The following is a 22,193-nucleotide window of genomic DNA, read 5'->3' on the forward strand; positions in this document are numbered from 1 at the left end:
GACGACATACCTGCATATGTGCAACTGTTTTCCCAAAAGCTTTTCTTTCTTTAACGTAATTCCTGGTTTCTTCAAACATGAATTCACTGGCTGAAATTGCCAGGTCAGCAATCACTAGCCTTTCCTATAAGCCAAAATTAGATCTTATGAATCATTCTAATTCCACAAGTGATTTTCACAAGATTTCAATGATGATAAATCTCATAAATAATCTTTATTAAACTCCTAAAAATTAATTTAATTCTATAAGAAAATGCTTCCACAGATTAATAAGAATATTTTGACATATCCATAATAATTCTCTAAAACAAATCCTTTAATTAAAAAAAAATTTTTTTTTACAGATTTTATTTATTTATTTATTTGACAGAGAGAGACAGCCAGCGAGAGAGGGAACACAGGTAGGGGGAGTGGGAGAGGAAGAAGCAGCCTTCCAGCAGAGGAGCCTGATGTGGGGCTCGATCCCAGAATGCCGGGATCATGCCCTGAGCCGAAGGCAGACGCTTAAGGACTGCGCCACCCAGGCGCCCCACAAATCCTTTATTTTTATAAATGACTGTCTCTACTATATATAGATATATACGTAATTTATTTCATTCCTTCTCATCATTCATCTATGAGAAGAGAAATATGAAATTGTTCATTTTTATTTATTGATCTCTGCACATTACATGTCCTCATAGATAGCTCTGTGAAAATCAACATCTTGAAGGGTACAGGTTAAATTCTATTAGTGCAAAAGTATCCACAGTTTAAATCCATCTTGCTGGTGATTTCTATATTCTATCTCGGTGGCAGTGTTTCTAGCCTTGTCCCCAGTTTCATGTTTAGCCCAGGCTGTGGCAAACGCACCTACACTCATATGCTGGCACGTGAGGCTCAATGATCGCTCAGCTAGCACACTCCAAAAACACACGTCTGTGGGCTGACCTTATGTGGTATGAACTCAACAACTTTCCCCTTTGATTCTCAGGTATTACAAAAAAATCCTGCCAAATGTTTTGGCTGACAGCTCCTTATAGGGAGCTAAGAATTCTTGAATTGTAGTTAAGAAGCAAAATCTTTCTAAAAGGGTATCACAGTTGTGAAATACCTAATTTCCCTACTCACTTATAAGCTTTGATTGGGTATCTCTGAGTTCAGTTATTTACCTATCCAGCCTACAAAACTCAGGGGCTTTTTGTTTTGTTTTGTTTTTTTGTTTTTTTACAACTTCAAGTTATACTCAAGTGACTGGCTGTATCACAAGTTTTATACACATGAATTTATATAGTTCTATGTTATTTAATTCATTAACTAATCAAAAGATGGAATCTTTAATAATTCTGACCTGTGGAAGCTCTTGCATGAGGTAATAGAAGCCTCTATTCTCTTCTCCAAGTAGGGCACTAGCTGGCAACCGGACATCTTCAAAGAATAATTCTGCAGTATCCTAAGGGATCACACAATTAAGTACAGAATTATTTCATTTAAATCTCCCAACAAACCAACGAGGTGATGACTATTTCCATTTAAGAAAACAAAACCAAGAACAAAACAAACTGGAAGCCAAGCTGGAGCGATTAATAACTGCAACGAGGATGTGGTAAACCAGGGATTCAAACCCAAATCCACATGATTCCGAAAACTTGTGACTTTCTCACTATAACACACTGTCATTCTAGCTCCAATCTTGTCCAGTTCTGTATGTACCAAGAGCTAAGGGTTTCTAATGCATATTAAGTAAAACATGTTTTTCTTTTTTGGTAATGAAAAAACTACCAGATAATTGTCAAATAATAGAAAAATATTTTCTGCTCTTATTTCATAATTTTCTTCAATTTAATAGAAGGTCTATTAACATACAATTAATTTTGCCATTACTTTTTTTTTTTTTTTAAGATTTTGTTTATTTATTTGACAGAGAGAGAGACAGCAAGCAAGAGAGGGAACACAAGCAGGGGGAGTGGGAGAGGAAGAAGCAGGCTCCCAGCGGAGGAGCCTGATGTGGGGCTCGATCCCAGAACGCTGGGATCACGCCCTGAGTCGAAGGCAAAGGCTTAACGACTGAGCCACCCAGGCGCCCCTATTTTGCCATTTCTGAAGCAGATACTCAAAATATCTTGATTCACTTCTGTTGCTGAGCAACAGAAAGAGATACAGTTAGATAAATGGAATAAATCTCTTACCATTTCTGAAAAACGTATTTTAGGAATTTGGCATAAGAAGGTATGATCTGATATACATATATCAAGCTTATAGAACTACATAGTTCTATAGGGCATAATTGAGTAAACTCAATTATTTATAATTAATAATTTATACTGTGACTTACCTGGGCTTTTAGTCCCATTTTTTGTAGCTTTTGTCCCTTGATAAATCCTTTCATTCCATTTTCCACCAGAAAAAGACTAATGCCATGGGCAGGAGAGTGAGCTTCATGATTTGTGACTGCTACTACAATCACAACGTCACTTAGCCACCCATTGGTGATGAATACCTGCAAACCCCAAATATACTGTGATGTTCCACAATAAATCAGGTCCACGTATAAGTCATAACTGGAGAATAGTATATTCAAGAAGACTAAACCAGACAAGACAGGCTTTATGCCTCTCTTTGTACTCTACCCAAGTATCTTCAGTGTTAATATCTGCAGTGTTAATAACCTACATGAGGTTATTAAAGAGCAAAAGGAAAAGAGCCCAATGCTTCAAAGAATGAAGCCAGTACATTTTCATTCCACAATTAATCCATGATTTATAAATAATAATGAACAGAGCTTATTATGACCTTTCCAAATTAAAACAGAATTAATTATCTATAAAAATGATAAAATGATAAACTGTATTTTATTTATTTTTAAGATTTTATTTGTTTGAGAGAGAAAGAGACAGAGAGAGCACGAGAGGGGTGAGGGGCAGAGGGAGAAGCAGACTCCACATGGAGCAGGGAGCCTGATGTAGGACTCGATCCTGGGACTCCAAGATCATGACCTGAGCCGAAGGCAGTTGCTTAACCAACTAAACCACCCAGGCATCTGATAAATGGCATTTTAGAAAGAAGTTGCAGATGAGAAAAAGGAATCTGTTCTAAATGGCACTACACTATAAGAAGAATTATGTTCTAAAATCCACAAAGAAGTGGCACCAGAGTGGCTCAGATGGTTAAGCGTCTGCCTTGGGCTCAGGTCATGATCCCAGGGTTCTGGGATCGAGTCCCATGTCAGGTTCCAAGCTCAGCCGGAAGGCTGCTTCTCCCTCTCCCTCTCCCCCTGCTTGTGCTCTCTCTGTCTCTGTTTCAAATGAATGAATGAATGAATGAATGAATGAATAAAATTTAAAAAAATCCACAAAGAAATAATGGGAAATAAGCCAATGATATTACCCTTGTCTACATGATAGTAAGTGAAGGGGGACATGGTTACAAGTGACACAGCAATCAAAGACCCTCAACATTTCTCTGTACGAGGAGATCCTTGAGGGAAGGGACTATCTCCTACTCATATACCTACTGTCAGTGCCTAGAGTCGTGTTTGGCATATAGAAGGCCTTCAAGGGTATTTGCTGAATAAATGAGAAAAATGTACTCTTGAAAATAAATTGTATACAACATGGCAAAACTATTTTTTCTACAATGTTGCTCCATTACACCCCTTGCTCAAAAACCTTCAAGGTCTCCCAGTTTCATAATGGCCACCCGTGTAGGTGCCGTAGTTGAATTGCCGAAATAGTGCCTTTTTGTGTGTTTTGAATCACATGTCCAGGGATTAGTGCCTGTATGCTCTAAATCCATGGCCTCAGACATCTATCAACAGACATTATTATAGATGAAAGACAAACAATGGGATGAAAGGAAGGGAGGAACTGTTTACAGGGCAAAAACTGTTCACTTTAATACTGATTTCAATTTGGTAAAATCAAATGGAGTTCTCCAACAGTTCTTCTTGGACATAATTACGAAAAAAGGTTAATAGATTCCGAATCATTTCTGCAATAGTCTGACAGAAGGTGAGTATTTCCAGCATGACTGATCTCTTTGTATAAAATTATAACAGAATTCTCTTTGTAAAAGGACGTTCTCAATTTCTTTCCCTAATCATGACAAAATTTTTAATAGGGCTGGGATTATCCCTACTGAGGGCCATCACTTTTTATTTTTTTATTTTCTGTTACTGAATGCTTATAACATAAGCTCATTGTACATGCTACATAGATGGTAATATTGTGATAAAGGAAAAGGGGAAAAATCCTCCATGAGTCCATCATAAAGATAGCATTATGAATTTCCTTTCTGGTATTTTTTCTTTTAACATAGTTGAGATCTATATGCATTTTCACTTAAATGTTAATATGGTCTTTTCACTTAATGTAATTATTTTTCTAAACCATTAAAAATTTCATATCGATGCTTTAATGGGTGCATATTAGGTCATCTTATTGATGTACTATATTTACTTACTTATTCCTTTACTTTTGCTTCCTTTCAATTTTTTGTTATGTCTAATAGAGATCTAGAAACAGTCAGTGGTGCTTTCCTGGGTGGTTCGCACAGAAGACTTGTGTAGAAAGCTGGAGTCATAGGAGAATGGGTTCCCATTTCACTTTTGACCAAATAGCCTAGTCTTCTGTGGCCCTTGGTGGGCAGTTAAGTGATCATAGACTGGAATCAGCACATACTTATTATCATCCTTAGGACAAATAATTTAGACTAAAATTCTTTTTTTTTTTAATGATTTTTTATTATATTATGTTAGTCACCATATAGTACATCCCCGGTTTCCGACGTAAGGCTCGATGATTCATTAGTTGTGTATAACACCCAGTGCACCATGCAATACGTGCCCTCCTTACTACCCATCACCAGTCTATCCCATTCCCCCACCCCCCTCCCCTCTGAGGCTAGACTAAAATTCTTAAAGTATGTTTGGAAAAATACCAGTGACTCAAGATAACCTATGAAGAGAATTTCCTAGGGCATAAGACATACTATATCCAACTTTTAGAGGTTCACAACGTATATCAGCATATCAAAGAGTGGGAAGTTGCACACATTTTCCAAATTTATTTGACACCACAGATACTGTTTTTCTGTACAACTATGAAACTAGACTATGGAATGGTCTTTAGAACTGGGCTACTCAAAATGTGTTCTTCAGACCAACGTCAGCCCACAAACTGCTGCTAGTCCTTGACAGTGTAAGCACGGAAATCAAGAGTGTCTACAAAATTTTACAGCAATTTGACAGTGTAACAATCAAACTTGTGATTTTGTAAATGCGACGGTATTAGTCTAAAACTAATTAGAAATTTTTAAAAACATTTCAAAGAAAACACACATAATTAGTTCTTCAACAGGCTTTGAAACAATTTTTGGAAAGACCTCCTTAGTGTAAATGATAAACATCTTTCCTTCACTTAACACTTGGTCAACAATAAATATTTGCTGAATTTATACCAGACTCAGCTTTAGGTAAATAAAATCCTCTGCGATCAGTAATATTAGATTCTAAGGGACATATTTACTCCTAAGCCTGCCTATCACCTTAATTGGAAGGCTTTCCAATTCCATCTGGGTTGATGTGACTCTCAGAAGGATTGAAGGGCTCTCAAATTCTATCAAAGATATCTTTCTCTCCTAAGAACTTTGGAAACTCTTCTTGATATTTATAAGAAAATCTTATCCCCAATTTTTCATGACTATCAAGTTTACTAACTATTGTGTGTCTCATATTTGGACAATACAAGCCCTTCCTTCCTCTTCTGTGGCTTGATAAGGGCTGTTTGGAAGCTAAGACATCTGTCATATTAGCAAGGGGAGCATGCCAAATGGAACATAGAAGAGGCACAGATCTCATGTAGTACAAATGTTGCAAATTTCTTATAAAATAAAACAGCTTACGTAAACTCAATCTTCCCATGAGTCCAAAGATCTGAGAGAATCAATAACAATCAATAAGCGTTGAGACACTGTTAACTCATGGCATGACTCAGGATAGAAGGGCTATGGAAGCCTCTCTTTACACACCTTGCTTCCATTGAGAATCCAGTCACTTCCATCCTTTTTAGCATTTGTTCTTATTCCTTGCACATCACTGTAATTGGAAAAAGTGAAGAATAATGAAAAGAAATTCATTTGTTGGTAAAAACTGAATTATCAAAAAGATCTTACATAACTATGTCTATAATGTGATCATTCCAACTGTTTATACCATGATAAAAATTGACTAATATTAGAGATGTTCACACAAATGCACTGAAAAATCACATCTGATGTATCATATTCTAAACCACTTATACAAATGTATATGGTTAAGATTACATAAACTAGCCAGCTTTTATAGAGCATAAAAATTCCAAGTAGCATTCAAGACCTCCAAATTAGACTCAGATGACATCTCAAAGCCCACTATATTAGAGATTATTTGCCACCATGTACCTATCTGCCTCCGTTCACCCTGGTTCCTTCCCCTATCTCTATTGATCAAAACTTAGCTATTTAATCACTTCTTGGCCATTTGGCTAAGATCAAGTGTAAACTTAGCTATTTAAAAGACTATGTCTCAAATGCTTCCTCTAACAAGACTGCTCTAAAAGTGGGATAGATTATTTTTCAAAAGATAAAATAAACAAAGATTCACAATTGAAATATGAAAAGTACAGACAATATTCCAGACCAAAAAAAAATATTGAAAACAATTTTACCTCCCGGAATAAACACTTCTAAAATACACCTTTCCATCATTTTTTCAATGGAAACAGATACAAACATGTATGTATCTTTATAAAACTGGAGCCATACGTATGCTTTTGACCCCCAAATAATATCTAATGCTTTTCTATAAGATCATTTTTATCATCGGCATAGAATTACATTGTATAGGTTTATCATGATTTTTTAAAACAATCTATTTAGGTAGTTTCCAATTTTTGTAAATGTCTTACAACGAATACCATCATGTATAAAGAATCTACATCACTTATCCTAATCCTTGGGACCTGTGAAGTGTTACCTTATATAGAAAAAGGGTCTTGTAGATGTGATTAATTTAAGGATCTTGAGATGGGGAGCTTACCTTGGATTATCTGATGGATGGACCTTAAATGCAAATGTCCTTGTGAAAGAGAGGCAGACGGAAGAGGAGGGGCAATGTTATCAGAGAGGCAGGTTGGATCGATAAGATCACAGGCCAGGAATGTCTCAGACACCAGGAAATGGAAGAGACAAGGAATGGATTCTGCCCTAGAACATGTAGAGGGAGGGCAGCCCTGCTGACACCTTGATTTGGGCCGATGTGTAATGATTTTGGATTTCTGAACTTCAGAACTGTGAGAGAATAAATTTCTTTTTAAGCCACCAAGTCTGTGGTAATCTGTTACAGAAAACATAGGAAAATAGCACACTCTCTTAGAGCATTCATCTTGAATTTCGGTGATTAATTAAAAAGATCTTATCTTTCTTGCCCACCTCACTCACAGACTCAAACCTTCTGAGGACATGCTGTATATCAAGGTAATATACCCTTCACCAAGCATACTACTTTGCCCAGAACAGGCACTAAAACGGGACACGTAGGCGGATCAGTCAGTTAAAGGTCTGCCTTTGGCTGAGGTCATGATCCCAGAGTCCTGGGACGGAGTGCCACGTTGGGCTCCTTGCTCAGCGGGGAGCCTGCTTCTCCCTCTGCCCGCCTCTCCCCCTGCTTGTGCTTCTTTCTCTCTCTGACAAACAAATAAAGAGGTCTCAGGCTGCTAGCCTTAGAAAGTCCTGACTACAAGTTTGGCTTTTGGTTGGCATCTGTGAATTTGGGAGAAGGGTTCCCACCATTCCCAGAACAGATAAGAGTAATGCACTATACCTAAACTGTTTGAACAAATAATGGTTTATGCTAAACACTTGTTTTTCTTCTGGGAATCTCAACTTTTGTCACATGCTAGGTGAACAGTGTCTATGTGACCAACTTCCAATAAAATTCTGGGCACTGAGTCTCTAATGAGCCACCCTGGTAGATAACATTCCACACATATTCTCACAACTTGCCACTAAAGGAATTAAACAAGTCCTGCGGAACTCCATTAAAAGAGAGCTCTTAGAAGCTGCTCCTGGTTTTCTATGAATTTCAGTCCATGAGGCTTTTCTTTTTGCTGATTTTCTTTGTATTCTTTCACTGAAATAAATTACAGTGGTGAATACAATTAGAAGCTGAATCCTGTGACTCCTCGCAAATCACTGAACCTGGAGGTGATCCTGGGGACACCTGACATTGGAAACAAGGCCACCTGTTTAAAAGATGAGTTAAATGATGAAAACATATAGTTTGGCTTTCAGTAAAAGGAGAGATGATTATAAAGAACATTTTAAAGCTGCGTGCTATTGTATTCTAACATAACTTTTATCATAAGTCAGTATGAAACATTAGTTCCTAAAGTCTGTACATGGCTTATTAAAATATTTCTTCTATATAGGGACATATCAATGGTAATAAAGGTAATGATACAACTCTGTGGTTTTAAAAAAGCTTCTGAATGGTGAATGTGAAATATTAAAAATGGTTTTAAAATATACCACTTAGTATTACCAAGAATTCAGACCCTCACTATAACCCTATTAAATAAGTTATCACTGACACAGACATGGAGGCTCAGAGATTTTGCCCACAATCACAGAATTGTTATCAGAATACCCTGGACCTAAGGCAGTCATCATTCTCCAGAACACATCACCTATTAGGCCATAAAACAAGTTTCAACAAATTCAAGGAGATCAAAGTCATACCACGCACCTTTTTTGACCATAACACTATGAAACTGGAAATCAACCATGAGAAAAAAATCTAGAAAGAGCACAGATTCATGGAGGTCAATAACAATGAATGGGTCAACCAAGAAATCAAAGAAGAAATCAAAAAGTACACGGAAACAAATGAAAACACAACAGCCCAAAATCTTTGGGATGCAGCAAAAGTGGTTCTAAAAGGCAAGTTTACAGCAGTACAGATTTACCTGAAGAAGCAAGAAAAATCTCAACTAAACAACCTAACCTCACAAGGCGCTAGAAAAAGAAGAACAAGCAAAACCCCAAACGAGCAGAAGGAAGGAATAATAGAGCAGAAATAAGTGACATAGAAACTAAAAATAAAAAACACAATACAACAGATGAATGAAACCAGGAGCCGATTCTTTGAAAAGATCAACAAAATTGACAAACCTCCAGCCAGACTCATCAAAAAAAAAAAAAAAAAAAAAAGATGACCCAAATAAACAAAATCACAAATGAAAAGAAAAATAACAACCAACACCACAGAAAACACAATTGTAAGAGAACCTTATGAAAAATTATATACCGACAAATTAGATAACCTAGAAGAAATGAATAAATTCCTAGAAACATATAACCTACCAAAACTGAAGCAGGAAACTTTAGAAAATTTGAACAGACCAATTATCAGCAATGATACTGAATCAATAATAAATAAAACCTCCCAACGAACAAAAGTTTAAGACCAGTCAGCGTCACAGGCAAATTCTATAAAACATTTAAATAAGAGTTAAAACCTATTATTCTCAAACTATTCCAAAACATAAGAGGAAGGGACACTTCCACATTCATTCTATGAAGCCAGTATTACCCTGATACCAAAACTAGATAGACCCCCACAAAAAAGGAGAAAGAACTACAGGCCAATATCTCTGATGAACATAGATGTAAAAATCCTCAACAAAATACTAGCAAAACCACTGGGTGGCTCAGATGGTTAAGCGTCTGCCTTTGGCTCAGGTCATTATCTCCAGGTTCTGGGATCAAGCCCCACATTGGGTTCCTTGCTCAGTGGGGCATCTGCTTCTCCCTCTGCCCCCCCCCCCCGCCCCGCTCATTCTCTCTCTTTCTCTCTAATGAGTAAAAAAAACCTTAAAAAAAACCCCAACAAATCCAACAATACATTAAAAACATCATTCACCATGATCAAATGGGATTTATTCCCAGGATACAAAGGTGGTTCCATATTCAAAATCAAACAATGTGATATATCACATCAATAAGAGAAAGGATAAAAACCATACGATCATTTCAACAGATGCAGAAAAAGCATTTGACAAAGTATAAAATCCATTCATGATAAGAACTCTCAACAAAGTAGGTCTAGAGGGAACATATCTCAACATAATAAAGGCTTTATATGAAAAACCTAAAGTGAACATACTCAATGGGGAAAAAACGAGAACTTTTCCCCGAGGTCAGGAACAACACAAGGTTATCCACTGTCACCACTTTTACTCAATATAGTATTGCCACAGCAATCAGACAACAAAGAGAAAGAAAAGGCATGCAAATTGGTAAGGAAGAAGTCAAACTTTTACTATTTGCAGATGACAGGATACTATATACAGAAAACCGAAACGACTCTACCAAAAACCTATTTCAACTGATAAATGAATTCAGTAAAGTTGCAGGATACAAAATCCATGTACAGAAATCTGCTGCATTCCTATACACTCATAATGAAGCAGCAGCAAGAGAAATTAAGAAAATAATCCCAGGGGTGCCTGGGTGGCTCAGTCATTAAGTGTCTGCCTTTGGCTCAGGGTGTGATCCCGGTGTTCTGGGATCGAGCCCCACATCAGGCTCCTCTGCTGGGAGCCTGCTTCTTCCTCTCCCACTCCCCCTGCCTGTGCTCCCTCTCTTGCTGGCGGTCTCTCTCTCTGTCAAATAAATAAATAAAATCTTAAAAAAAAAAATCCCATTTACAACTGCGCAAAAATAATAAAATATCTAGGAATAAACTTAACCAAAGAGTTGAAAGACCCGTACTCTGGTGAAAGAAATTCAAGACAACATGAAGAAGTGGAAAGAGTACTCCATGCTCATGGACTGGAAGAACAAATATTGTTAAAATGTCTATACCCAAAGCAATCTACAGATTTACTGCAATCCCTATCAAAATACCAATAGCATTTTTCATAGAACTTTGACAAACAATCCTAAAATTTGTACCGATTCACAAAAGACCCTGAATAGCCAAAGCAATCTTGAAAAAGAAAAACAAAGCTGGAAGTATCACAATTCCAGACTTCAGGTTATATTATTACAAAGCTGTCATATCTCAGTTTATGTGTAACCACTTTTTATAGGCCTTCTCTCACACTCATATCTAAATTCATTTTTCCCTTTCCTAACAAACACACATGCTCCAAACACATATGCTAGTCTCCAGGATAGCACCCTGTTTCCTTCACAGTACTTATCATAATTTATAATTAGGGATCTATTTATTTATGTGTTTCTTGTCATTCTCCTCAGTAAGCACAACTAACACATCTGTTCTGTTTGCCACTGTGTAACTCGCAAATTAAAAGCACTTAGTAAGTAACCTTCGAATGACTGAATAAGTGATCTTACTCATTCCCATTGCTCCAATTCTTTGCACCCCAGCCTACCACCAGAGTTCCAAATCCCTATTTCTAATAGCCTGCTGGACATTTCCACGTGAACGTCACATCACATCCAAAATTCATCATGCTCCAAATTCAAGTCATATCCTACCATTTTATTTGCATTACCCCACATTAATATCTCAGAACAGCATATATTATGATGTTTTATTATTATTCATATATGATAAGGCCTTATTTTCCTACTGGAGTTTGAAGTTACTTAAGGCTGTAAATTATGTTTGTGTTCATCTTTGTAACCCTCCTTGCATATTGTTCAAAAGTTTGTTATGAAGTGAGTACTAAGAAAATATTTGCTGTTCAGCACTGCTTCCAAAAATTTAAAACCAAATGAATGCTGATTTACCTTCCAGCTCCAGGCTCTGTCATTGCTAGGGCACCAATACATTTCCCACTGGTCATCTGGGGGATGAAGCGCTTAATCTGTTCTTCTGAGCCATACTTTACAATATAGGGCATGACAATATCTGAATGAAGACTAAAACCTGGGCCTGAACAATTCGAATATACTCTTAAAGAGAAGAAAAGAAGAAAATATAAAGCACAAAATAGTTATTTTGTTCTGCTTTCAGTTTCTTTGATTTTCAATTAAACAACAAATTATTAAGTCTTATCACATTGTGTGGTAATAGCCTGTCCAGACAAACCTAGGAAGTTCCTGCAAGATTTTCTCTTTGTTTTTATTAATCCTTTAATTTCTGGCTCTAGCACAATTAATAGTAATCTAACAGAGCTCCATGAATACTTACTTAACGAATTAAAAGACAAAACACTTAAAAGTATTAATCACCTACAGTTGTATTACCCTAACATAGCAACTATTTTCATTTTGGCACATTACCTTTGCCGTAAGGATATATTCTAATATAGTTGCAGTCATGGTGTGAATTTGTACTTAACTATTTTTTTAATCATGTGACATGAAAAAGTCCTTTTTTTTTTAACACAGTTGTCACAACAATAATGTGAAATAGCTGTAAAATATTCAAAATTGTTTACGTAATGTAATTTACCTAGTCATTCCCCCACTACCAGACATTTAGATTGCTTCCACATTTGGAGGACTATTATCTAACATAACAACGATTTCTGTACACAGCTCCTTTTTTTCCTATAAAATTACGTCCTTAACATCAATTCCCCAAAGTGGCATCCTAGATCAAAAAGCAGAAATATTTTCATTTTTTTATGTGTATCCACATTTTTAATCACCAGTTATTGATTGTCCTAATTGATAATGCCACTAATAATATGAGTATCTCATTTTCACTGCAACCTTGTCAGCAATGCATATTATGATTTTGAATTTTCACCAACTTTTGCAAATACGCAAAATGATACCTCCAGGTTAATTTAATTTGCATTTGATTGGTAGTTAAGGATGAGCTTTTTTCATCTAAAAGAACCCATTTGAATTTTGTTTTGATGAACTGTTGGTTCAAATTCTGTGCCCATTCATCAACTGAAATCTTTATTTCTTATACATTAACTTTAAGTATATTTGACGGAAATATCTTTCCACTTTTTTTTCAAATAGCTTTTTAAAAGAAGAAAAGTAAACATGAAGCAATTAAAAATGAAGGGATCTCTTTAACTTTCAACAGCACCTATTTTAACAATTTAAAAGTGCATTTTCCTATCTTCCCACATTAAAAAAAATGCACAAGCCTATATGAGGGTTTTATTCATTCACACTTTACACTGTTTTCAATATTAAAAGATTAGAAAGTGTAATTTACCATCTTCTCAGAAAAGTGAGCAGCGTGCTTTAACAAATGAGACTCTACTTCAAATGTCTGCATACTTACTGTTCTTCCCAAGTAACAGCTGTCGAATACAAGTCCCCACCAACACCACCATGATGTTCTGCAATATTGACACCGAGCAGTCCTTGCTTTCCAGCTTTTTCCCAAAGTTCCCTACTCACTTCTCCAGCTTTCTCCCATCTGCAAACAGCAGACATTTTAAAATCAGAAGAACTTTTTTCATATTATTTTCATGGTCATAATTTGAACTTATGAATGATAGTGTGCCGGAATGTTCCCTTAATTTGAGGTAATTATCATTGACATGGGCCATAACTTTCTATTTGCATCTGATTCTTTCATTGTTTCTCCTCGTTCTTGCTCTCTTCCTTACTTCTCCCTATTTGCCACTTCTCTCCTGTCTCGACTATTCATTGGGCCTGCAAATTACATCCACTGATATTCATGGATACAGTTCCTCTCAGCTGGTACTCTTAGGATGGAATCTTAGTTGTGCCACAGTCATGGGAATTTGTCCAACTGTCCTGTAAAGGCAATTGCCCTCTATTTCCTTAAAGTGCTGAACTTACGGGGATGAGCATATACAAAAGGTGACAAGAGCAGGCAATCTTAAGTTTAAGTAGGAACAATAGAAGAACAGAAGCATCTTGCAGCTGAGCTGTCAAATGATCTTCTGAAAAGATTAGATTTTCGCATAAAACTGTGGAACCTCTGCTTTTCTTCTTTAAAAATGAGAATGGCATAACGAGGAAAGAGATGGCAAGTCAGAGATAAAGAATCTGAGAACTTTTGTTTTTGTTTTATTTTTTTATTTTTTTTTTAAAGATTTTATTTATTTATTTGACAGAGATAGAGACAGCCAGTGAGAGAGGGAACACAAGCAGGGGGAGTGGGAGAGGAAGAAGCAGGCTCATAGCAGAGGAGCCTGATGTGGGGCTCGATCCCATAACGCCGGGATCACGCCCTGAGCCGAAGGCAGACGCTTAACCGCTGTGCCACCCAGGCGCCCCTTGTTTTATTTTTTTTAAGTGGTAGTTAGATATAGTTAGTAAGTATGAGGTATATTTTTGAAGATACTGTTTAAAGGTAAACACAGATACCTCAAGGAATTTTAGAAGAAAAGAGTTTATCATGTATGTTTTGATGTAATTATTGCCTAAAGTACCTTAAAATAAGCTGCAAATTTTCAAAATTTTCTTATTTTTAATTGTATATTATAAAATTTATTTAAATAGCTTTAGACTAACTTAATCTCAGGATTCTTAAGAATTCTTAAGTTTATAGTTAAATAGTTAAGTATTATAGTACAATAGTTAAGAGAGCAAAATGTTAATAGAACAATTAACACAGTATATTTTCCGTAGAACAACATGCACCATTCTAGAAGTGCTTCTCATTGTCCCACTTATGCATATTACTTTAAAGGAAAATGGGCCACTTACTCTGCATGGTAAGGAATCACTTCTTCTTGAAAAAACTTCCTTACACTTTCCCGGAAAATGTCATGTTCTGAAGAAAAGATTCTTCTAATTCCTATGTCTGTTAATTTTTTAGCAGAAGGAGTTTCTAGACGGTCTTCCCCTCCGGAATGAGAACATCTTAAAAATATACATATACATTAAGAAAATTAAGTGAATTGTTACTCTTCATATCCAAATTAGTACCACTGAACAACATGGAAGGATAATTCTATTGAACAACATGGAAAAACACTGGTTTTCTTTCCCCGCAGACACACTACAGAGGTAGGTAGAAAAACTCTGAAATTTGACAGACCTGTTCAAATTTGAGCATTACCACTTTGGATAGGCTCTATCCCATCTTGATGAGATCAAGTAGTTTGTCTTTATTCAACTCACTCTTCACTTCCAAACCCATAATGAGGACATCATGGCTATGACCGACCACATGTCTGAGCTGAGGTAAAACAGTGTGGTCACATGATGTGAATCATATTACGTAAAACTCAAATACCACCACAGAATAATACTGATAAGTTTTCATGTCACTATGATGTTTAAGATAATATTAACATTTTTTCCAGAATTAATATTTCATTCAGAATCATACAATTTGAAGTGGCAGGTGTGTAAGATATACACTTTTTTTTCTTTCTTTTTTCTTTTCTCTTTCCTTTTCCCCTCCTCTCCTTCTTCCGTTTTTATTTAAAAGACAGTTTGTTTATTGGCAATTAGTCTGTCTCAACCTTTTTTTTTCCCACGGTAATGAATTATTTTGCTTAGCTTATGTATTTTTATTTAATGCTATGAACTGAATCGTGTCACTCCCAAATACACGCCAGAAGCTCTAACTCCCACTGTGATTGCATTTGGAAGTAGGGCTTTGAGGAGGTAACTAGTTAAATGAGGTCATAAGGGTGGGGTCCTAATCTCAGAGGATTTGTGGCCTTATAAGAGGAAGAGAGTCAGCTCAAGCTCTCCCTGTGTGCACGCAGCAAGGAAAGGCCATGTGAGGACATAGGGAGAAGGCAGCCATCCAGAAGCAAGAAACAGAGCTCTCACCAGGAATTGAACTGGCCAGCACTTTGATCTTGGGTTATCCAGTCTTTAGAATTATGATATAAATTTGTTGTTTTAGCCACCCGGTGTATGGTATTTTGTTATGGCACAAAGCTAAGTAATACACTTAATAAGCATTTTCAGTCATTTTGCTTTAGGTTTATCTTTTATGCCCAACTTTTAGTGCAGTTTATTAATATAATTTGAGATACTTTTTAAATGGTAATCTTTGGTTGTGAACATGTAATACTACAATCTTTTTTTTTAATACTTTCAAGTCTGCCTTTTGCCTTCATGGTTACTACTCAGTCATCCAAATCGTTATTTTTAATGGCTCATTCATTCATTTGGTCAACACACACTTTCTGAGTACCTATTATGTAGCAGGCACTGTTAGGTACCTTGGGCTACAAGAGTGTGCAAAATAAATAAAGATCCTTGTTTTCAGGCTCACATTTCAAGAAAGGGAGACTGAATAATGATAAATAACACAGTAAAGAAGCAAATTACAGAATAAAGGAGAAGGTGATAAATTCTATGGAAAAGAAAAGTGGAGCAAGGATCAGAGTGTGTGTCTGGGACAAGGCAGGGACAATGGCTGCAGTATGGAATAGCGCAATCAGGGTAGGTGAAGTTAGAAAAATGAGATTTGAGCAAACACCTCAAGGTGACAGCCAAGCAGATTTCTGGAGTAGAAGCATCTTAGGACAAGAAAGCACTTAAAGCAAAAGGTGTCAGGCAGGATGGTATCTGGTGTGTTCTAGAAAGAGCAAGGAGGCCAAACGTGGACTGAGTGAAAACAGTAGATCAAGTCGGAGGTAACAGCACCAGGACCTATAGGGGTTTTGCATACCACTATACCTTTACATCAAATAGGCCAAAATTTACTTTATCCCATAATTGAAATTGATGAAGGATAGTTGGAAGAAAGGCAGGCAGGGACAACGGGCCTCCACCCTAAGAGGAATTAACACCCTTAAAAGGATTTTACAGCGCCCTGGAAGGAGCCTCCACCCTTTGTCATGTGACAAAAACCCGATGAGATGACAGGCGCAGGGAGGCTTAATCAGATTAAAGCAGTCCTCCAACAAGCCCATAAAACCCCCTAGACTTAGAAACTCCAGTGGCCGCAACGCTCGCAGTTCCCCTTGAAGTGCCCTCCCTCTTCAGGACCTTTGTATAATCACTTAATAAACTTTACTACTGCTCAGTAAACTTTGCTTTCCTGCCCACCACTCTGCAGGTCTGGTCTACCTCTTCATTCTTACAAGCGGCGTGACCAAGAATGGTGAGCACTAAAGGAAAGGAAACCCTGTAACAAAATGATTGGTTCCAATTTCCTGCTAGTAGAAATAAAACTATAATGCACACGTTTGTCCATAGGGCTTTTCCATACTTGGAATTTTTCCTTAGGAAAAAAATGTGCTGAGACTAGGAAACCGGTGCTCTCAAACTCTAAATCATCTGTCAACATAATTAGCAAATAACAGGGTGGAATTTATATTCCAGTCTGCCTCTATCTTAAAATTTTATATCCCATAGTACCTTAAAGAAACCTTTGGAATATTTCTAAATAAAATATACCAAGACCCTAGAAAGTGAAAGAAATGCCAGGAAGAATAAAGGGTTTCAGGTCAGTCAAAAGTGTTCAAGAGAGAATATGAGGAAGAAAATCAAAACAGTTGACAGCCAGTATGTTGGAACATCCATTTCTTGAAGGCCAAGGAAACTTACTGAATAAATTGGTCCTTTTTTTCCTTATAAAGATCAGGAAACCTGTACTGAACAAAAATAAACTTCTACTAATTTAAGAGGCCAGGCTCTATTATTTTTTTAAAAATCATTTACATTATAAAAGGGAGACAGTCTCCACCAGCACCTTCAGCAATACTTGGGAACTGGTTATAAATACACTATCTCGGACCTCACCCCATATCTAGTGAATCAGAATCTGTATTTTAACAAATTCCCTGAGTGACTCATTTGTACATTAAGAAGCCTGCTATGATAAAACTACAGTCCCTGACCTATTCAGAGGGTCCCTCGGGTCCTCCTTTTTCCAAAATTCTCTATTATGAGATTTTCTTCCTATACTTCAACCAAAGTAATTTATCCCAATAGACCTAATGCAGAAACAGATACGAGAATTGGGATGTGTTCTACTAAGCCAATGTAAATGATGTCTCTCTTTTGAAAAAGCTATTTTTCACAAAAATGGTATTTATAACAACATGTAATGGGTTTATTATTGTTACTTTTTACTTATTATCGAGATATAATTGACATATAATATGTAGTTTCAGATGTACATGATTCAATATTTGTATATACTGTGAAATAATCAACACAATAAGTCTGGTTAATATCCATCATCCCACATACTTATAATTTTTTTTCTTGTGATGATCACTTTTAAGATCTACTCTTCTAGCAAATTTGAAATATACATACAGTATTAACTACTGTCATCATGCTGTACATTCAACTCCCATGACTTACTTTAGCGCTGAAAACTTGGACTTTTTGACCCCCTTCACCCATTTCTACACCCTGCCCCCCAACCACAATGTGTTCTCCGTATCTATGAGTTCTTCTTTTCGTTTGCTTTTAAGATTCCACATATAAATGAGACCATACGGTATCTGTCTGTCTTACTTCACTTACCATATCTCTATTGTTACTTTTAATTAACTAAATATTTGTAAAATTTGTTTTGTAGTTATCTATCGATATCCATATGGATAGATACAACCCCCCCTCCCCGCGCGCGCGCGCATACACACACACACACACACACACACACACACACACACACGAAGATCTTTGGGGGTCCTCTAACTTTAAGAGAATAAAAGAGTCCTGATAACAAAAATTTGAGGATCACAGTCTTACGAAGTTCTGGGGAAGAGCTCAGAAAAGTATGTGCATCCTGAAGTCAAGTCACCTCCTCAGTAAAGTCTTCCCAACTGTCCTCAGGAGGAAGAGGTACTTTTCCACATCTGAGAGCTCCACCAATGCTGTAACAAGCTAATTTATCATTCATGTCATACTCCTTCAATAGTGAATCCTGGATGCTTCCAGTTTACCCGATGAATGGATTTGATGTGTCAGCCAGTATCTAAAGCTTTTGATCTCATAAACACTACCTTCATCATCACAGAGCCACTTAGAAACGATTAACTTTTCTGGATTTAATTAATTAAAGGATTTGTTAAATAAATCTCAATGCCCTTGTCTGATGGGGCGGACGTCAGGTCTTTGCTGTCCTGGGCTGCCTGCTCCGGGGCACTCTTGAAAGTACGCTTCATCATCGCAGACGCCTGCCACTTTCTCCACACCCGCGAGGCGGGAGTCCCTCCTCCAGGTTCACAACCCTGAGACCGCCTGGGGCACTACGCCGCCGCCTTTCGCCACGGTTCTAGGCCCAAAGGTAGGAGCCCGAGTCCCGGTAAGACGCCCCTCCCCCGCAACCCCGCGGCCGGTCCTAGAATCTCACGAGCCGGGTTGGGGCCAGAGTGAGCCTTGGCGAACCCCGCTTTGGGCTTTCGCTCTACTCCGGGGGTCACAACCGAGGCCTGCATGCGCCCTCCTCGACGTGGGTCCCATCCCATCTTCCGGCGCCGCAGGACAAGGCCCAGCCCCTACCCCCGGCGTCTCCCTCGCCCACCGCCCGGCCCCGCCCCTCGCGCGCCGCTGCGTTCGTTGCCCCCGGGGGGTCCCACCCCCCTCTCTTCTCCCGCCCTTCCCTCTCCTGCCCCGGCCCACCACCGCCCCGCGGCTCGGGCGGGCGGTGCAGCTAGAGCTCGGCCGGCGCTCACCTCGCGGCCGGCCGCGAAAGCCAGGCACCCCGGCAGCCCCACCAGCGCAGGGAGCTGCGGAACACGCGTGCAGCCATGGCTGGGACGGCGGCTAGGGCGGCAGCGGCGACGGACACGACTCCTCGGAGGCTCCCGGGCTTGGCGCCGGCGGGCCAATTTTCCGCGGGACGCTCCTACTGGGTCGTCCCCCGCGAAAACCGCCCCGCGAGCTTTTGCAGAGCCGGAAGCCTGAACGGGGACTGCTGCGACCTCGCCGAGCCTGCCTCCTCCGGGGAGAACGGGTGGAGCGTCGCCCCGGGCTGCAACACTCCCCTCTGAGTCGTAGCCAACCAAGTTTTTGAACTCCTGTTTTGCCATTCCCTTTTTCCTCTGGTTACCAAATACTGTTTAATAATTTACATTTCAACGCAATGATAGTGAGAGCTATTCAAATTAATGGAATTGGTATTTTGGGGATAGGAGGTCTCGGAAGGATTTTGAACTCTGAAGTAGTTTGCTGGGTGGAATTCTAAGGAGGTAAGGCAGGACCTCCAGGCCATTCTAAAAGTTGAGGACAGTTATGAAGGCCTGAAAACGAGATTTTGCGTTGGAAATCAAGAACACATTAACTGAATGCAAAATATTGGGAAGTTAAAAAAAGGAAGTTAATTTCAAACAGAAGCATGCGAATAATATTAGTTGACTGGGGGAGCACAGGCAGGCTTGCCAAAATTCTAGACTTGATGCCTGGGGGTCTTAGGACCTCCACCACTAGGAGTCTGTGCCAGGGTACTTACTAGCTTCAGACTGTTGGTTTTTCAAGATGATAGTTGGCTCATCGAGTTACTTGCCAGTACGGCGCAATAAGAGACCTTTTTCTGCATGGTCTTGCTGAGCCTCTGAAAAATGGTAATAATAAAATACTACTTGAGCGTGTCTCAGTGTGGTGTGAGAATAACCGCAGCAGCAGTAACATTTGATGATGCAGTCCAGGTTTCTGTCTAGTTAACCCATCTCATGGGTGATTTTTTTTTTTTTACAGGCTTAATTAATTCACTTTAATTTTCTTGTATAAAAACACTGTGTGGTGGCAACAGCTGGAGCCTGGATCCTCTACACGGAGACTTTGCTGTAGGTCTTTACTAGAAGGTCTAGTGAACTGGTAGGGAGACATGGTGAACAGGGTCCTTTTCTAGAGATGTCTTGGTGAGATTGATGTAGATCTTAGAGATGGCATGAAAGGTGGCCTTGGCAAAGCTGTTCCAGGCGGCAGTGCAACCTTTGGTCTAGGTGTAGCAGTTGTCGATAATAGTTATCTTCAGCAGCTTCCTGGGCCCAGATGATGTCCGTGCTTCTGGGGGCAGGGATGAGGCATGCCAGCACAGAGACACAGTGACCTGTCACATTTCAAGGGATGGTGTGGGGTTGCTGCTCTTGATCTCCTGGTAACCTCACTGCCCTGTGTCTATAGAGAGGTGGGCCAGGACTATGGCCCCGTACATGGCAGAGGCTGTCTCCTTGGAGCACACCAGAACCAGCTTTGGCTGTTGTTGTTCCGGATGGTGACAAACACCTTGAACTCGATCCACTGGCCAGCACAGATGTCCTTTTGCATGGGCCTAATCTTTAAAGAGAGTTACACCCAGAAAAAAAGTTGATGATCTCAGACTCCTTAACAGGCAGGGAGAAGAATAGAACTCCTCCAAGAACTTTATCTTTTTTTTTTTTAAGATTTTATTTATTTATTTGAGACAGAGAGAGCAAGCGCGCACAAGCAGGGGTAGAGAGGTAGAACGGCAGAGGGAGAGGAAGAGCAAGAAGCAGACTCCCCACTGAGCAGGGAGCCCGATGTGGGGCTCCATCCCAGGACCATGGAATCATGAACTGAGCTGAAGGCAGATGCTTCACTGACTGAGCCACCCAGGCAGCCCAAGAACTATATCTTCATGTCCTTGACCAGGAAGCCCAGTTAGTGACGAGGAGCCACCTCTTGTCCTCAAGCCTTGCCTTGGCAAGCTCTGCATCCTCCACCCCACCGGACCACATCTGTGACCTGGACTAGGACAGCATTGCTGAAGCCTCTGCATACAACTCTCTGTAAGTGTTAGCTCTTTTTATTCTCCTCCACTTACATACTCACATTTTCAGGTGATGGTGACTTTTACTAATGGCCTTTGATAATCAATTTGACAAAAGTTAGATTTTTTTTTCTAATTCAAATAATTGGCTCTAATAGTGAAATTTCAGATGCAGACGATTTGAAAAAGATAAAAATTCATTTACCTATCAAGGGGAATTAGCGGTGCCAGGGCAGAACTGTGGGGGAGGTATCTGAAGCAAGCAGTTCTTTGTGGCACCAATCATATGCCTGGCTATGTTTCTAGTCTCTGAGCAGGACCAGGGGTGACTGTGTAGACAAACTCAAGATTTCCCTACTTTTAGAATTATTGCCAAAATCCCTAGGAAATACAACAGTGTAAGAAACCCCAAGACTCCCACCTTTAGAGGAAGTGTCTTTCTTTTTTACATTTTTTCCAAATTAAATTTCTTTGAGCACTTTGGTCATCTTATTAATTTTTCATCAAAATTACTTTAGCTTTTTATTCAGAAATAGTTTTAAAGTCACAAAAAGTTGCAAATATAGTACAATTAACTCCCATATGGCCATTACTCGGATTCTCC

General features: G+C 38.8%; 1 protein-coding gene and 1 long non-coding RNA gene across 5 annotated transcripts in view; one reads left to right on the forward strand and one right to left on the reverse strand.

Moving 5' to 3' along the window:
* ACADL (acyl-CoA dehydrogenase long chain) overlaps nucleotides 1-19,862 on the reverse strand; it is a 41,735-nt gene extending 21,873 nt beyond the window's left edge. For 2 of the 3 annotated variants that reach the window (XM_045806642.2, XM_045806640.2), the window contains exons 1-8: nucleotides 19,533-19,860; nucleotides 14,638-14,793; nucleotides 13,238-13,375; nucleotides 11,776-11,940; nucleotides 6,007-6,073; nucleotides 2,315-2,479; nucleotides 1,331-1,432; nucleotides 11-124 (exon numbers count right to left, since the gene is read on the reverse strand). In XM_045806642.2, the coding sequence (XP_045662598.2) occupies nucleotides 11-124; nucleotides 1,331-1,432; nucleotides 2,315-2,479; nucleotides 6,007-6,073; nucleotides 11,776-11,940; nucleotides 13,238-13,375; nucleotides 14,638-14,793; nucleotides 19,533-19,609 (984 nt within the window). In that variant the 5' untranslated portion in view covers nucleotides 19,610-19,860. Of the gene's footprint in view, nucleotides 1-10; nucleotides 125-1,330; nucleotides 1,433-2,314; nucleotides 2,480-6,006; nucleotides 6,074-11,775; nucleotides 11,941-13,237; nucleotides 13,376-14,637; nucleotides 14,794-19,532 lie in introns of all 3 variants that reach the window. The other variant, XM_045806641.2, reaches the window with a different exon arrangement.
* Nucleotides 18,745-22,193, forward strand: part of LOC123798267 (uncharacterized) — a 174,859-nt gene continuing 171,410 nt past the window's right edge. Inside the window, exons 1-2 of one of the 2 annotated variants that reach the window (XR_015724894.1) lie at nucleotides 18,745-19,162; nucleotides 20,554-21,608. This is a non-coding gene — a long non-coding RNA (uncharacterized LOC123798267). The remainder of the gene's footprint in view (nucleotides 19,163-20,553; nucleotides 21,609-22,193) is intronic. The other variant, XR_015724890.1, reaches the window with a different exon arrangement.

The sequence above is a fragment of the Ursus americanus genome, chromosome 1 (assembly GCF_024610735.1).
Source record: "Ursus americanus isolate L20-20 chromosome 1, mUrsAme1.1.p, whole genome shotgun sequence".
NCBI lineage: Eukaryota > Metazoa > Chordata > Mammalia > Carnivora > Ursidae > Ursus > Ursus americanus.